We start from the raw sequence: 18,081 nt of genomic DNA, 5'->3' as shown, positions 1-18,081 counted from the left end.
TGTGAGTTCTCAAACTAGCTCCTCCATGAAAAAATACTTTATACCTTTCAATGAAACAGTGAACAGCTCACGCTACCAATAGGACATTTTATTTGGATTTGCAGGCTCTGCACCACCCGAGTACCCCCAGCATGGGGGATTTTGATGTACTTGGTCTTAATTCTCCTTGGACTTAATTCATTGCCCCAGAGACATTCAGTCCAAGAGAAGTCTAGATTACTTGTTTCTTATTTAACTTCAAATCATAGCATGGCACCAGTTTCCAACAGAACAAACAGTTTTTGTTATCTCTATTGTCTCAATAGTCTCACTTAAAACCAGATACTCTAGTCCTCAAGTGTTTTTTTAGACTGAAATTTTCACTGAAATAAATTCACAGTGGGTTCAGTTCCCAGTTTAAAGGAACTTCAGTTACACTCTTTGCTGTTTATTTCCACCATCTTCTAAGCTCTTATTTTACTGAAGCCTATAATCATATTTCGCCTATAATCATATTTCAGCTATAATCATATTTCCCTCCTTACATAACTACTTTTCCCAGTTTGTGGATTTAAAATGCCTTTTTTTTTTTTTTTTTTCTATTTTAAGTATCTTGTGACAGAAGCCTGGTTTCATTTTGGTTTAGGTAATTTTCTGCTCATACTCCTGTTACTAATGAGCCTCTTTTTATTTTCCTTGCACAGTCCCACATTGAAACACTGATTCTCTGTCTTTCCTACCCTCTGCATGGGTTTGGAAAGCTACCATGGTCATGATTTTCCAGCTGGACAGCCCAAAGAGGAACCTACTGCTAAAGCAAAATCTTCATTCCAAAGGGTAAATGTATTTTTTCAGTAGTGGAAAGAAGGAAGAAGAAAAACAAAGTAATAATCTTGTTTCTGTTCATGCATGGCTGCACGAAAGAGCCATACAAAAACAACAAAAGGAAATAATCTGTGAAAGGAAATCTACAAACTACATTCAAAAATAAGCCAGTGGGGAAAAGAATATAGAAAATCTTTCCATTACATTGATGGTCAAGAGTCTAATTTAAAAATCAGTTTCTGATTCTGTGCATGTACCACTAACAGATCCAACCACTTAGAGGCCTGCATTTAGGCTTCCTAACAAGATCCTCCCTGTTTTCCTAGGGATTCCACACCAGGATGAACTGTTTCTCCCTTTCCTCTTTCATGAACTGCGCATTGTTTTTTCTGCGAAAAACACTGTCCAGGAAGGAATAAGGCAGCCACAAGACACACTTATATGGCTTTCTTATCCCCTATTTCCATCTCCACCATGGAAACAGGAAGGTAATCCTGCCTGTGGGTTTCTCTTGACACACTAGGGATTATTTATTTTTAACCACATAGAAAACAGAACATTTGTGCCCATTTAAGCAGGTGCCACTTACAATCTGCAGACAGAGACAGCAAGGCAAATGACATTTCAGCATTTGCCTTTATATGTATTAGTTATCCACCTACCAGAGAAATGTCCTCCTGTACAACAATCCTTCACAATGGTGATGTGTAGCAATTTTTGATGCAAACTTAACATTCTCAAACCATTTCAGGGGACAAACCTTCCTTTAACAAACGTACAGAAAACATTAACTTGAGGAGCTGAGGTTGTTTTATTTTAACACCTAATACAATTCAAATTTAAAGGATTACCTGCACAAAAAAATAAACACATTTGGTATAAAAATTTATCATCACTTTTAACACCTTTTTATTCTGCACCTTTCTGGAGCAGAAACATATAAAGACTAATGGCACAAGTTTGTTTTATTCTACAGCATTTTTTGTTTTTACATACTCAAGTACCCTAGAGGACAACAGCCCGCTGTATACAAGAACCTTTTTCTTCAGCCTGCTGAATTAAGTTTCATAAAGAACCAAAGCTATAAAGGCATTTTAAAAACCATTGTCTCATTTTCATTTTAGAAGCACTGACTTTTTGCACCATATATACATAGTGTTACATAACAGCTCTTGAGTACAGTACATGCAGCAGAATATATCTGTTGAATATAAAACATACATTTAAAATCTTGACTTACTGGAATTTTTTGAAGATTGAATATTGTAGAATGCCCACTGCTTAGAGAAAATGGTTTGATAGTACAAATGTCTGCATATGTTGGCCACTGGAACAATCCAAGGCTCACTGGAATAGTATCTGCAGCACATCAATGTGCATAAATAACTTACTTACAATATTAAAACACAACTAGCAAAATCAATAGTTCAAGATCTTATGACTGCTATGTTAACCCTTAAGTGGTTGCAAGGAAGTGCGGTGGGGCTTCCTCACCCTCCCAAGTCCTCTATAAAACTTTTAGTATTTAATTTTTTTTCCAGATGAAGAAACTTATTTATGTCTACTGCCTCTTCTCTTCATTGCAGCTGTACACTGTGGACAGTACCACTTCCCTTTTGGTGCTTCTGTCAGTCCAACACATCCATAATGGAACCACTCAATAGGACACTATAAAAACAGAGTTAAAGAGAGGGTTTAGGCTTTAGGTGTTTCTTGAGGCACCTATCACAAATACAATTCTATGAAAATGAAGCAGATTCTGCTTTTCACACAAAGTCATGGGAGAAAAGGAGATCAGAGAGGAATTTTAGTCCCTACCATACACTACACAGACTAAGGAAAGTGATAAAAAATTGTAGGAGTCATCTATGGATTCAAATAACAGAGCAAAAGACGTATGCTGGGCATTGAAATACTAAAGTCTGACAACACTGAGTGCCACAACAGTAATCATATTACTCACTTCTGTTTAAATGCTGTATTCTTAGTAAATACTTGACTACATTAAACTGTTCTTTTAAAACTTTATTTAAAGACAACTGATATTAGTAGTGACACAGCTAAAGGTTCCAAGAAATAAAGGGCATTTAAAACATTTCAAATCTTCACAGTAAAGGGTGAAACCTTCTGAAAGAACCTGAGCTGTTAGGACACATAAGGAGAGGTTTCCTTAAGAATGTTTCAACTCACGTACATTACTCTAAAAAACTCCACTCTACAACCAGCTCTAAAGAAAAGTAACACCTCCAAGCAATAGTTACATGCACAAGCCTCTCATTAATCTCTTGAACTTTTTTACTTACATCTTGGTTATCACAGCCTACCATTTCACCATAGGACACCTAGTAAATAAGAAAAAAAAACTTATTAATAATTATTTTACTAATGAAAAGCAATCAGTGTTTTCAAAAGTTCAAGTTTCTTCCTTTGAGGAGTTTTCCCATTAACAGCAGCAAAAATATTTTTTTCTTTTGTTACACAACCCAAAGAACAAGTTCACAGCAAATTAATTTTCCAGATTTTTTTATATAAAAGGAAAATATATTTCTGCGTATTTCACATTGGATAAAAAAGGCCAGGATTCAAAACATGAACGAAGCACATTTTGGTCTAAGTAACAGTGCTCAGTACATTATCAGTCCAGTTTTCAAGATTCTCTTGATGTCTGGCATTTCCCTCGCATACATGACAATTTCAAGCACTTTACGTGAACCAATCAATACGTTCAAGAGAGTTACAGAATTCTACCAACTCTAAAAAACCCAACAGTCTTAAAACTGTTTAAAATAGTAACAAGCATTTTAAAATACAAATTTCTAATGTTGTCATTCAGTCTGTCCGGTTTCCAGGTGGCTTTTACATAACAAGATTTTTGTTTTGTGTGGGGTTTTTTTTTTTTTGTGTAGTTTTTTAGCCTGTTGTTGTTGTTTGGTGTTTGTTTTTTTTTAAGGAACCTATGAGAAAACAAATTCCTTACTACTTAAAATTTAAACTAAATTCACTGTGAACCTGTTTGATTTTGAATTTAATTATTCCTGAAGTTTTCATTAAAGGATTTAATACTCTCCAGATATGCCACATCACTGGAAAACTTGCTTGTTTTTAGCTTCAACAGTTGACTGCATGAGGATAGAAGGCTCTGCAGAGGGACCTGGAGTGGCTGGACTAACAGGCCGAAGCCAAATGCATGAGGTTCAATAAGGCCAAAGTGCCAGATCCTGCACTTCGGTCACAACAACCCCATGCAACGCTACAGGCTTAGAGCAGAGTGGCTGGAGAGCTGCCCAGCAGAGAGGGACCTGGGGGTGTTGGTTGACAGCCAGATGAACATGAGCCAGCAGTGTGCCCAGGTGGCCAAGAAATCCAATGGCATCCTGGCCTCCATCAGGAATAGCGTGGCCAGCATGAGCAGGGAAGTGATTGTATCCCTGTACTTGGCACTGGTGAGGCCACACCTCAAGTACTGTGTGCAGTTCTGGCCCCCTCACTACATGAAGGACATTGAGATGCTGGAGTGTGTCCAGAGAAGAACTACCAAGCTGGTGAAGGGTCTTGAGAACAAGTCATACAAGGAGTAGCTGAGGGAACTCGGGTTGTTTAGTTTGGAGAAAAGAAGACTGAGGGGAGACCTCATTGCCCTCTCAGACTACCTGAAAGGAGATTGTAGGGAGCTGGGTGTTGGCTTCTTCTCCCAAATAAGTAACAGCAGGACCAGAGGAAATGGCCTGAAGTTGTGGCAGAAGAGGTTCAGACTGAATATTATGAAGAATTTCTATATTGAAAGAGTGATCAGGCACTGGAACCGCCTGCTCAGGGAGGTGGTGGAGTCACCATTCATGGAGGTATTCAAGAAATGTGTAGATGCAGCACTTCAGGGCATGCTCTAGTGGCTGAGATTGTAGGGTTTGGGGTTTTTTTGTTTTGGGAGGTTTGGGGGTGTTTTGTTTTGTTTTGGTTTTGGTTTTTTTTGTTGGTGTTTTCTGGTGGAGTATGAGTGGTTGTTTGTGTTTCTTTTTTTTTTTGTTTTTTGGGGTTTTTTTTGGGTTTTTTGTGTTGATGGTTGGACTCTGATCTCGGAAGTCCCTTCCAACCATGAGGATTCATATCACCAGTAAGTAAGTTAAAACACATCAAATTTCAAAAGATGGCAAACAGAAATGTTTTTAAATTAGGAATCAGAGAAAGATGTTCAACAACAGCAAAATAGCAGCTCTGGTTATATTTCAGGTTGGAAGCCATGCTTACCTGATTACAAATGCAGTATCGTGGCTCATTTGGATCGTAGGTCCAGTCAACCTGGCTATTAGAATCAGACTCTGGTATTACTGCTGTTTGCTGAGACAGTTCTTGTGCTAGTGCAGATGAAGAAGAACATGATGACAGAGACGAAGAAGAGGAAGATGATGAGGACTGCTGACTTGAGGATTTGTTGTTGTTTCTTAAATAAGAAAAAAATAGCATATCATAATTTAAATTCATTTCCTGCAAGGTGAAAGAATCACAAAACAAGTACTTTGTTGACTCTAAAATACTGCAGTACGTAAATCCCAAAGCATCATTCCCTAGCAGATTGCATTAAACAATTGCAAGGACTGAAAGGGACACACTTAAACGCTCTTCGGAAAAGGAAACAAGTCTTACCAGCTTACAAGTGCAAGGCATGCTATTCTTATTAAAGGAATTGAACAGCTTTAAACTGCCAAATGGCTTTAATGAATGTTTTTCTTCACAAAATTATCCACATATAGCCCTGGTGTAAAGTACCCATGAAAATTATGTTACCAGTAAAAGAAGAATTTACATAGGAATAATGCAATGTGTCAGGTAAATTGATAACTGCATTTTCAAGATGACCAATTCAATGTTAATCTCCACTCAAGCATCACCAATCACTCCACAGGAACAGTGTCAGAATACAAATTATTTGCTTTTGCATATAGGTTAGCTCTGACACCCAAGATATCCTTAGATGAAAAATGCTTCCAAGCCAAAATTAGTAAGCAGTGATTTCTATGAAGACTTCTATGAAGAAAAAGGATGGGCATTTTGAGATAAATTTTTTTCAAGTGCAACTTGTTGTGTTATTTAAAATGAAACGGCCCATAAGCTTTAAAAGAAAGCCTAGCTGTCTTAAAAGCTGTAATTGAAGTCAACAATTAAGAAAACCTACTTGCTTTTTCTGCCACTTCGTGAATCTGTGGTTGATGAACTTAATGTCTGTGTTAACGTAGATGCCAGAGCAGATGATGAATATCCAGATGAATCTCTGGATAATGAAAATTCTCTTCCAAGCTGAAAATCATTGTTTTTAAATGCTTCATAGCTGGCTTTTAGGCTGGATGTTCGTCTTCCTTCCTTCATCTAAAAGAAATATTGATGTAGTATCAGATTACACAGTAGAGCTCTTACAAAAGCCATATACTATGCTACTAACTGCTTGTTAATTTGCACAGGTACATTAATTACCCTGTTAACAAAATGATGTCTAATAAGTGGCAAAGAAGTGTAAGAATATTCTACAGGAAAAGCTAGAAAACAAGCTGTCCCTTTCAAGTTTTACAGGATGACACTGTAGCATATAAACAAAACCAATAATACGAGAACTGGATCACACCAGCTGAAAGTGATCATGCGAATTCAAATTAATGAACAAATAGTTAATGAAAAATCACTAGTCTTCCTTCTTAATCAATAGTGGATGGCAGAGTGACAAGAATGCTCTGACATTACCTGTGCCGTGGCTTGCACTGCTTGAGCTGCTGCCATGGTAATTGCACCGGCCCCAGATCCTGAAGATAATGAGCCCAGGTTATATGATGCCAATGGTTGAGAAGAGTTTGTATTGTATGCATTGTTTGAAGAGGATGATGAATTACTGTTTCGACACCCTTGATGAACAGAACACATTTATGAAATTCAAAATGAAACTGAGTTCCTTCGCATCTTAAGAAGAGATATATATGACAACCAGTGAAAGAGTAAGAACTCTGTTTATGCATCAGAGTAGTCTGATCATTTGGAAAAAAGGTTTAAAAAGGTATTTGACACAGACAGTATTGACTAAAAGAAAAAAAAAAAAGGAAAGTTGTTCCCCACCTATCCTCACATGAAATGAGTCCTTTTAGAAAGAGTCCTCACTGTCATATCCAGCTATCAGAGAACAGATGCAGCGGCTATGGCTATATAAATCCTATCTCCACTGCAATGATGAAGAAGAGGGTAAGGATTTGACTGTAAACCTATACTGTTTCTGAAGTAAAACTTTTAACTATCTTAATTCTGAAAACTGCAAAGCACAGTTCTAATGCAACACATTTCCGTTGCCGTCTACAGATTGACGGCTGCTCAAACATAGTGGTATTTTATTCTCCATCTTATTTTAAGTTCCTTGAAAAGAAAACTATAATAGCTATGAGAGAGACTACTAAAAAATTATGAACAGCACTAAATTCCAAAACATAAGGTAGCTGACTTGCTATATCCTCTCACAATCCTTTATTTTCAGAAAATAAACTATGACACACCCTGATTTCAAAAATGGGAAGAAAGTTGTGAGATTTTTTTATTCATCACTCAAAGGCTTCACACCTCTTTTGAAACAGACAACATATGAAAGAATTGTATTTTACTGTAGCTGAATGCCCTGTCAGACCAATCCTTAAAAAGAAAAGAGTAAATTTTTTTTCCCTTACTTTGGAAATTGCTGTGTGCATTTCTTTTTCCTAAAATAATAATGCACTGGTATATTTTATTTCTACTACTGGCTGAATGAAACTGAAGTGTTATTTTCTTCTAAGCAGTGTAAATAAAAAGAAACAGCCAACATGCAGCTGTTATATGACAACAAATCTGAATGTGCTTCATGGACAACACAGATGAGTAACAATGCCTACAATTTCTCATGTTTCAAATGACTGAAAACCCCAGAGGAAAGGGTATGAGCCTCTAATTTCAAAAGACAGAAGCTAACAAAGGTAATTACTTCTCTCTTCTTCCAATTAGAAAGTAACTAAATGAAAGAGAATTAAGATTACCTGGTGTATTTTCTTTAGATGCATCTGAAGTCAGGGTAGACAGAAGAGCTTCAGATTTAAACTTCTTTTCAGTAACGTGATCTGTTGTACTATGGTGAGATGGGTTGTGTTTCCTCTCTAAATGAAACAAATGAAAGAAACTTAAATGCAAAACATTTCAACTTGAAAGTCAAACTAGACATAATAAAAGCACTTTTAACTAATTCCCACTAGCAAAACCTTATAATTTTATTTTTGTACTACTTCTGAATAGACATCAACGTCATTGCATTCTGCCTTGTCTTCCCTGACCCCCAGCCCTGCCCCAATGTCTGGAGAAAAAGAAAAAAGTTCTGTTCATTTTCTTTCCATAATACTACTCCACAAAAGATCAAGAAACATAAAAAGTGGACATGTTTTTAAGTCTCAAATACTTACTCTCTACTGGAGTGTGAGAATGGGCATGATGGTTATTGACAGGCTGTGATGGCGTATCCAGCTCCAGAGACCCTAAGAGAGAAGTAAAAAGGATAGGTAAAATTCAGTCATCAGTGGCACAATTTTGACTTTTAGACAGTAAATTAATCTTTATAATATTAACCTAATCACTATGCAGTTGTATTTACTTTAATCAGAAGGATTTTTGTTGGAGTTGCAACCCTTCCTGTAGCACAACCAGAAGCCCATGAGAAGTTTTAAAATAAAATTTGCTGACTGCTGCTGTTCCACTGTTGAAAAGAAGAAGTTAACATCAAGGTGAGTAAGTAGAACAAAACCCAATGGTATTGCCCTCAACGTGCCACTTAATTCAAATGAGTTGCACCCAAGCCAGTGATGGTTGGAGAATGCTGCATCAAAAGTACTGACAATCTACAACCTTATGAACTGAAGACTGTAACAGGTAAAATGTATTAATGAAGCATCTTCTTCCATGGAGTCCACTGCATCAGATTGAGTCAAAACACACATGTCTTTCAAGGCTGAAAGAGTTGGAGTTGTTCAGCCTAGAGAAGGCACTAGGAAGACCTTATTGTGGCCTTCCCATACTTAAAGAGGGCCTATAAGAAAGATGGCCTATAAGACAAACTCTTTATCAGGGCCTGTAGTCACAAGACAAGGGGTAATGGTTTTAAACTAAAAGAGGGTAGATTCAGACTAAATATAAGGAAGAAATTGTTATACAATGAGGGTGGTAGAACACTGGAACAGGTTGTCCACAGAGGTGGTAGAATGCCCACTCCTGGAAATATTCAAGGTCAGGCTGGCTGGGGCTCTGAGCAACCTGTCTAGTTTAAGAAAAAGAATTCAACAATCCAAAGAAGAAGAAACAAAACAAAGAGAAATAAAAAAGGGAGGGGTACAAATGTAAGTCTATATCTAAGAAAACACTGGCCATGAGGCTAAGTGTAAGAGAAACTTTGACCATAAATTTCCCTTAGAACAATATAAAATGGTTTGTGCATCAATCTTTGGCAAAAAGACTTAAACTTGCTGCAGTACCTAGCACCTTACACTCATGGAGAACACAATTCGACAACGTAATTCACATTTATTTTTCAAAATCTGTAGCTTCAACATTTCTTTACTTCTTCCTTTTCAGTGCTTTCAAAAAGTACACGAGCGTATGACAAAAGTATAAAGAAAACTATTCTAGAAGAGATTCAAAGCATAATTACTGAGCTAACACTAATAATTTTGAGTCTAAAGGCTGCCCTCTGGTGGAACCTCAACAATGTGTACTTAGTCTGAAAACTAAAAAGTTTCTACTTTACACTTTATTTAAAAATAAAAATAGAATACCTACTACATATAGTCTGGTACTTCTCCTTTGAGTTCTTGAAATTGTACCTACCTACCTCACTGAACACACAGCTCAACTGACGGTAGTATTACTTCTTAAAAAACTGCATCTGGGATTCCACCTAAAATAAACGAGTACTTTTCCGGAGTTGCTCGTTCTTTAAAAGTACTTACTCTGTCATTTTATTTTTGTGCTATTTGTAATAGCAATTCCAAACAAACCCCCTGAAAATTCCCAACTTTTATGACAAAGTTACACAAAGTTCAAAGAAAGAATGTTTATTCCTAATCTCCTCAAGTGGTTTAGGTTGCTTTCCACTATCCTTGGGTACGAGAAGAGTCACTGCCTCTTAGCTCCATAATCACAGTTGTAGCCAGGGTCTGAGTTAAATCAACTTTTAAATTTATCATATTCACATTTGAACTTGATGTCTAAATATTGATTTGTAGAGAAAGGCCAGATTCTTCTACACCAAGTTGGACAAAAAGCTTTCACATTACATTTTGTTCACATTCTGAATACCCGCACTGCTATTTTTTTTAAGCACACGTTTCTTACCCAAAATGCTTGTCCCTTGCTATTCCATTACAAAAAAACCCATTCCCTCTTAAAAAAAGAAAACTACTGAGTACCTAACTTTACTTGACATTCCACACCTATAACTAAAATACACACTCTCCTGAATTTGGTGGCAATCAATTCAAGTAAGAAAGAGTACACTTTCAACTAGGTAGGTGGCAAGCTTAGGCTAAAATACTTGTCTGAATACCTACTGAAATTGAATACCAAAAATGAAAAAATTTTATATCTTACTATAGCAATTCTCTAAGTGCAACAGTTGTGTGTAAAAAAAGCTATTCTAATTACTTAATTGTATTTTGACTTCTCTGGCAAAAACTGAGGCTGAAACTAACACTTGACAACCACTAAGTGTGATTAGAAGTATGTGGGTCAAAACACAGTTTTGGAGCAAGTGGAAATACTGCCAGCCACTAATGAGCATATGATATTTTAATTTTTCAAACGGACAGAAAATCTGCCAAGTTCAAAGAAAATAACGCATACTCACGTCTCTCTAATATTTCTGTAATTCCAGCATTATCTGCTTCAAGTTCCATTTTAAACTTAGCGAGTTCCTGGTCCAATTTTCTCAAATGACGGTCTACCTGTTTTTAAGACAAAGTAACAATAAATAGCAACCAGTTCCAGAACATGAATATCTACAGCCTTAAACTCAGGCTACTAAATCTTTCCCTTACAGCAATTTTCTGCCATGCAGTACCAAACACGTATGAAAATGCACAGAGGCGTAACTACTCAGTCACCTACATCTCCCTAACTCAGCAGAGATACTGGAGTTAACACCAAAATAGAACTGTTGCTCCTAAGCCACCCAGTCAATCACAGGATACAATGAGGCTGAATGTTGTCTCAGTAGCTGGAAGACCTCCTCTTACTGTAGGCAATATTCCAAGACACATCTCTAAGTGTTTCTTTTGAGAAAAAGGATTAAGAGGACTTGGGTGTGGGTATGCGGTTAGAAAGGGGAAGAGAAGCAACAGTATATGATGTGCAATTTAGAAGAAGTTGGACTGCACTGAGGAAATTGCAATTTAATTGTATTGCAATTTATATGCCACTGTACAGATCAGTAAACTTCAGGATTTACTAAAAAGGTCTCTTTTTACTGAAAAGGTAAAATGTAAAAAGGGCTCTTACACTGAAAGCGTAAAGACTACTCTAATTTACTATTTGCATAAACTATGACGTTCTTGGTTACTGAAAATTAACAGAAAAAAAATCTGAACTTAATATAATGAAAAGAAACACCGTGCTTCGAATGCTTTCTTCATCTGTAGTCATAAAGAAGAATGTACCTGTCTCTAAACTATTACAAACTGAACAGGTTTTTGCAGCTACCAGCTAACCAAATGAGAGCGAGTACTTTTGGAACTAACTTTTGGTTAGCTCAAGTGACATTAAAACAGACAAGAAATATTTATTCTATGTGCACTATATTTTAGCACACTCTGACTTTCAGGTTATGTTCTCTGAGAAACTGTAAAATAAATATTCCTAAAAGTCAGAATCCACAGGCTGTAAAGAAGAGTAACTTGCTCGTGGACTTTTTTTCAGAAAAAAATAACTAAGATAAAATCAACATGTGTGAAAACCTTATTTGATATGATAAATATGTTTTGTATTTAAGTGACACTTCCTAGGTATTTAAGTGACGCAATAACAGCAAAATTCTTAAAAGTTAATAAAATCTTAAATTTTTCTTTCACCAGCAAAAATATTTGCATGTAGCTGACATAACAGTACAGGTAACACTGCTGTAGTGCTTATCAAAATGTTTAGAACTCCACTGGGCATAAATTCAGGTAATTCACCACAGATCTTCTGTTTACTTACCAAGTCATATATTTGATTAGCCAGTTGCACTTTTTCATCTGCATCTTCCAAAGCCTTATAGTAATCCTGTTACGGAAATATTTTTTTTTTCAATTATGAATGTAACTGTATTAATTTCAATCATTTTAAGTGATTGTTCTTCACCACAAAATGTAAGTTATAAGGAGAAATTCAAGTCCGTTTTCAGCAAAACTGTAAAACTACCATGCAAAATAATCAGCTAAATTTTAAATGAAAGATGCATTACTTATCAATGTATTGATTGTGCCTTAGAAAATGTCAAACTACAAGATGTGGAAACCTTCTCCTACAGTGGTATTTAAAATTCTAAAAGAATAGAAACAGTCTTGAATTTATTACACAGCATAAGGCTATGGATTAAAAATGAGATGATGTCTTCATGAGTATTGCAGATACAACTGCCCTTCAATATGATGCTAAATTATAATGTGAGGGTATGCCTTTCCAGCATTGCAGTTAAATAGAGATAATGATGTATATATAGTTTAAAGTATTTTAAAATACATGTACATAACTCATAAGTGTATGATCATTTTAATAAAGCAATCAAATTTAGAAATCTGCTCTACCTAATGAAAATCCACACACAACTTTTTTTTCTAAAATTATGTTTACATGTTTTTACTCTAGAGTTAAAGTGGTTTAAGTGCCTTTTTATCCTCAATTTCCAATGAAAACTATCTTGGTTAGACAAAAAAATACTCGAAATTTTGGTCCAACTACACTCAAAAGCAAATTTTCCATTTACTCTAATGAAGTCAGAGCTTTGACTTTTTCCTATTTTAAATACAGAAATTCATTTCTATTGGGGAAAAAACCCACAACACCGTTGGTCAAATAATGGGCTGAAGTAGCAAGTGTAAGGAACTAGAAAGGAAATTCTCCCGACAAAATTTATGGACTATCTGACTAACAATACCACCACCAGTGTCCAAGTGTTGAAGGATAAAATAAAAACACATAAATCTTCTCATTCCTCCCTTGCTAAGTTACATATGCCATACGTATAGCGTAGACAAGGACATAGGGAGAATCACAGGAAATGCTGAAGGTTGAAAAAATATCCTCAAACGGAAAACTAACTCAAGCAGCTTCATGTCATACAAGCAGAAACAAAAATTCTAAGCTGAAAATTTGGTTTCCTCACTATTTCAGGACTGTAATTTTTAAAACACTAGCAAATACTGGGTGAGGCTTGAAATGCTTGATTAAAGAAACCTTTCAGCCATTTCTTTCCTCCTACATAGTTCTATCCATCTTTGTGAAAGCCCAAGGGAAGTCATAGAACTGAGTGCTTAAGTCTACATCACTCATAAGCTATAGTTCTGAATGTTTAAGTCTACATCAATCCTAAGTTATTTTTTCCTAAGGTTATCTTTGTTTGCAAAAGAAAAATGTGATCCACTCCTGTGATATCCTTACTTTTTTGATTGATGTCATTTGTTCTTCTCTCCATTCAGGTTTGTTTTTCTTTGCATTCATAAAAAATTCATTTACCCTCTGCTCAAGCTGATCCATTGCATCTGTCGCACAGGAAAAGATTAAGTTAAATGTTACTTCTCATGTAAATAAACATTATGAAATAAAGCGTATTTTTTTTCTTAAACAAAGTTGACAGAACTGAGGTGCAAACTATTAGAGAGGAAAAAACCAAAACGACCAAGTGACAGTGGACAGAGGAGGAAATACTTACCTTACTCTCCAAGAAGCAGAATTGCATTCTGGTACGATTCTCATCTAGGTTCTTGTGCTCTCCAGCATGGGACAGGCAGGACTCCAAGTTCTAAAGGTTTTTTGTCCCTAAGAGCAGTGGTAGTGACTTAAAGCACGACCCAAACTCCTCACCCAGGGCTCTAGACTGCTGACTTTGGAACATTCTAGCCAGTTACAAACTGAGCAGGAAACAAAATATTCTCCTAAGAGAAACAGTCAAATACAAAACCAAATAATTGTAAAAATTAGTGCCTCAAAAAGGTAGAGCAACTGAAGAGACAAGTCACCGCCTTTATGTCAAAGCCCTCTCTATTGTATGCTAAGAAGGGTGAGAGCAAATTCAAAGTGCTCACAAGGTTACTCCCTCCACCTCCACAGGGCAGCACTAAGGGACAAATGCACTGATGACCTACTGTTTGGACTGAGTCCTTCCACTTACCGAAGGCTGAGAAATATCCTAAAGGGAAGAATAAATCCAATTCTCTAACATTATCATATGAAAGAAAAGTATGGACTACGAGTTATTTGTTTAAGTGTTTATTCACACAGGAACAGCGATCCCCTTCCCTTTCCCTCACACTCCTTCGAAAAAAACCCAAACCACTGAGTTTACTCTTTCAACAGCTGGACATTTGTGTATGCAACAGCTTGCATATTTCCAAAAACACACAGCTGCCTCAGTCAACTAGCTTTGACAGCATTGCTGTCTCATGATAGATGATAGTACTGAAAAATTTTCACAGCAATCTCAGTGATACTGTCCAAACAGCAGTTTCAAATTAAACGTGACAATGCACCAGCTACCTACAGACTTCAGGCTCAAGGTGTAAAATCATTCATATGCTCTCCAGAAACCATCATTAAAACTGGATCGTGTGGTGGCCATCACCTCTTAAAAAAAAAAAAAAAAAAGAGTAAAAAAAAAAGTAAAAAAAAATAATTAACTAGATCAAGAAACAAATGAATCCTCAAGTATGATTAACTTCTCAAATCCAATGAAGCTCAAATGTTTTCTCACTCTGTTCACATAAATAACAAAAAATTATTCATAATAAATTATCAAAAACATTAACTGATTCTCCCTATATTGGGAATGTCCAGCATAAAAAACAACAGGAACCTAACAGCTGACTGGACAGAGCACAATTAATCCCAGGCCAGAACAGTTGTGACGAAGGCTCACATCCGCTTTATTTAGATCCAAACACAGCTGTCAAACAGTTTTGGTGTAAAACAGGTTAAAAATTGAAAAATCTGTAAAATGAGCATTTTCCATTTGCACTGGGTTATTCAGGGAGAAAATTAAGAAGCCTGAGCAGCAAGCAAGCAACACATTCTTCATTCAGAGACTTCTAAAAGCTTTTTCTTTTACCAAATAACTAAAATTTGGTCCACAGAGCCAAAAGACAAAATGTTCCATTGCCTATTCCATGCCATCCAGAGGTACCCGGACAAGCTGGAGAAGTGGTCCCTGGTGAACCTCATGAGGTTCAACCTGGGCCAGGGCAACCAGACATGAATACTGGCTGGGGGAAGACATGCTAGAGAGCAGCCCTGTGGAAAAAGACCTGGGGGTACCAGCACATCAAAAGCTGGACATGAGCCACCAAAGTGCAATTGCAGCCCAGAAGGCCAATTCCATCCTGGGCTGCATCAAAAGAAGTGTGGCCAGGGAGGTGATTCTATCCCTCTGTTCCGCCCTGGTGAGACCTCACCTGGAGTACTGTGTACAGCTCTGGAGCTCCCAACACAAGAAGGATATGGCCCTGTTGGGAGTGTGTCCAGAGGAGGGCAACACAAATGATCAGAGGGCTGGAGCACCTCTTTATGAAGACAGGCTGAGGGAGTCAGGGTTGTTCAGCCTGAAGTAGAGAAGGCCTTGGGGGGACCTTATAGCGACCTTTCAGTATCTGAAAGGAGCTGATAAGAAGGCTGGGGAAGACCTGTTCACTAGGGCATGTAAGAATAGGACAGGGGTAATGGTTTCAAGCCAGAAAACGGTACATTTAGGTTGGACATTAGGAAAAAAGTTCTTAAATATGAGGGTGGGGGATCACTGGAACAGATTGCCTAGTGAGGTGGTAGAGGCCCCATCCACGGAGACATTCAAGGTGAGGCTGGACAGGGCTCTGAGCAATCTGGTCTGGTTGGAGATGTCCCTGCTTATTGTAGGGTGGCCGGACTAGATGACCCTAGGTGACCTTTGTAGGTCCCTTGCAAACCAAGACATTCTGATTCTATTCCCAGACTGCAGATACTTGGGTGATAATTTTTCTAATGGCTCCATGGACAGGAAATATTTAATAATTAAAATCTTCCCTCTTTACTTTTGGTTGAGGACACGTATCAGTCTGTGGGAAACTGTGTAAAGAGAAATTTTCATAGTAACTTGGTCTCTCTTGAAAGGGCAGAAGCGGCAAAGGGCAGGTCAGATCTACTGAATTCTATGAAAAGTCCTCTCTGGTGAACTCAAGTTCCTTCACCTTTTCTCCTCCCCTAATTTTTTTATCCAACTGTAATTCTGCAATACGAATTTCTTAGATCAGATTTCCCAAGAGAGTTGCCAGAAATCCTATTAGAAAAGAGGTCTTTTCCAGAGCTTGACATTTTACCATGGAGGTAAAACCCATTATTTGACCTTAAATAGAGAAACACATTTTATGCTCCATGGGTAGCTCAGTTAAAGCTCAAGAGTCAGATTGTCTTCACCTTTCCCACAGCAGCCATATCAGGACATACAGTGTAGGCATAGCTGGTTTGTTATTACTTTCAATAACAAACTGCAGCACTAGAAGTGCATGTGGTCCAAACAGGATGCAATGTAAAGGCAACATTGACTCTAAAACACAGCAGCACAGTGTTACAGTGTTATTCTGAATTACAACTCACATAGGTTTCTGCAACAGCAACATTTACCAAAGTACTGTTTTCAAGTACTTCAGAAACACTTAATCTTCACAGCAAGTCACTATGTGACAGCCTAAGAACAACCTCCAGGTTTGCGCAGAGTATTCAGCACACAATTCGGCAACTTATACTGGAGATGCTAGTTCAGAAGTTTTGTAAATGTCTTTGGACGCTTTGTCACTCACTGTGCTAGAACTACAGAAATACCAAGGTTGGAGAGAATTTTTCTCTGGGTCTAAGGTTCATCTTAGTATACAATACTCAGTGTTATTTGCTACTTCCAGTAATACAATATGGACTGTTATTTTCCACTTCCAGTTAAAGCAGAGGAAATGACACTACTGCAACCTTGGCAGTACTAGGTGGCTCAGTTCTGAAACACACTTCAAAAAACTACTGCTTCTCTGGCTCCCTACTAAATACAAGTAAAATCTGTGAACTTACTCAGAACTAGGTAAGGCAATGAGCTGCTCGCTCCTTCTCCTGGTGCTTCCTAGTGATAGTTACTCCAGAGGTTATCTCCCATAGGGACCCATTGCTCTATTCCCATAACTTTAAGCACTGAACCCGAGACAGCACTTAGGCCATAGAATACACATAAATCCCACCGCCAGCTCAACATGTGTCAATGAAGTCTATTAAGCAGACTTGTTTGGCCCACTAAAGTAAATATCCAAGGGAAAGCCTGACACTGCATTTGAAGGTGTTATAGGTGAAACTATTTTCAAGAACTGTGCTCCTACAACGTGTTGCATTTTTTATTCCTGTATAGCATTCACTGTTATTTCACTCCTTGCTCTTTCTCTTTCTTCTTTAAAATAGCACAACCCTTCTGTGCTGATGATTCATCTCCTCTTTCGTGCAGTAAGAGTTTCGTTAACAAAGATCTTTGTGTCACAGTTATAGATGAGCACATGAATTGTGAATTAAATGACAGCAACACCTAACGGGACACCTAAGTCCCAGCTGAGATGTCATTAGAAAACACATGAAGGCAAAGCATCCTGAAAACAGCATAAGGAAGTATATTGTATCAGCATATAAAAAGAGATAATCAAAGTATCTATGAAGAAAACTAAAGCAGGCTGCACGTTTCACTGCGTATCTGCTAGGGCACAACAGGCTGAGCAAAAAGCACCTTCACACGTGCTATGATGAGAGGAGCTGGCTGGAAAGTTTGAGAGACAGCATGCCACTACCTGCTGAAGGAGTGGGACAGAACTCATATTCCAAACCACCATCACTGCTCTTAGGGATCAAAAATCTAAAGAGTTTGGGACGTGCCACCGAAAACGCCCTTGGGAGCAACACAAGCCCAGGAACGAAACTCCTGTAAGACCCTACGTGCGCCGAGACCCAGCTGCGGGCAATGGGGAGGCGAGGAGGGGCTGCCGGGCGCAGGGGCTG

General features: G+C 37.6%; 1 protein-coding gene across 1 annotated transcript; it reads right to left on the bottom strand.

Moving 5' to 3' along the window:
* Window positions 1–1,596: 1,596 nt before the first annotated feature.
* On the bottom strand, window positions 1,597–13,577 carry ING3 (inhibitor of growth family, member 3). The gene is made up of 10 exons (XM_010004303.1): window positions 13,477–13,577; window positions 12,034–12,099; window positions 10,688–10,784; window positions 8,256–8,327; window positions 7,839–7,955; window positions 6,535–6,692; window positions 5,975–6,165; window positions 5,050–5,242; window positions 3,108–3,146; window positions 1,597–2,472 (listed from the first exon to the last, which is right to left on the bottom strand). The coding sequence occupies exons 1-10, from the start codon at window positions 13,570–13,572 to the stop codon at window positions 2,356–2,358; spliced, it is 1,146 nt and encodes a 381-aa protein (XP_010002605.1). The 5' UTR covers window positions 13,573–13,577; the 3' UTR covers window positions 1,597–2,355.
* Window positions 13,578–18,081: the final 4,504 nt, after the last annotated feature.

Source organism: Chaetura pelagica, unplaced genomic scaffold (assembly GCF_000747805.2).
Source record: "Chaetura pelagica isolate M959 unplaced genomic scaffold, ChaPel_1.0 scaffold68, whole genome shotgun sequence".
NCBI classification, from domain to species: domain Eukaryota; kingdom Metazoa; phylum Chordata; class Aves; order Apodiformes; family Apodidae; genus Chaetura; species Chaetura pelagica.
Note: the sequence above shows the minus strand (reverse complement) of the source record. Positions and strands in the feature narration are given on the sequence as shown.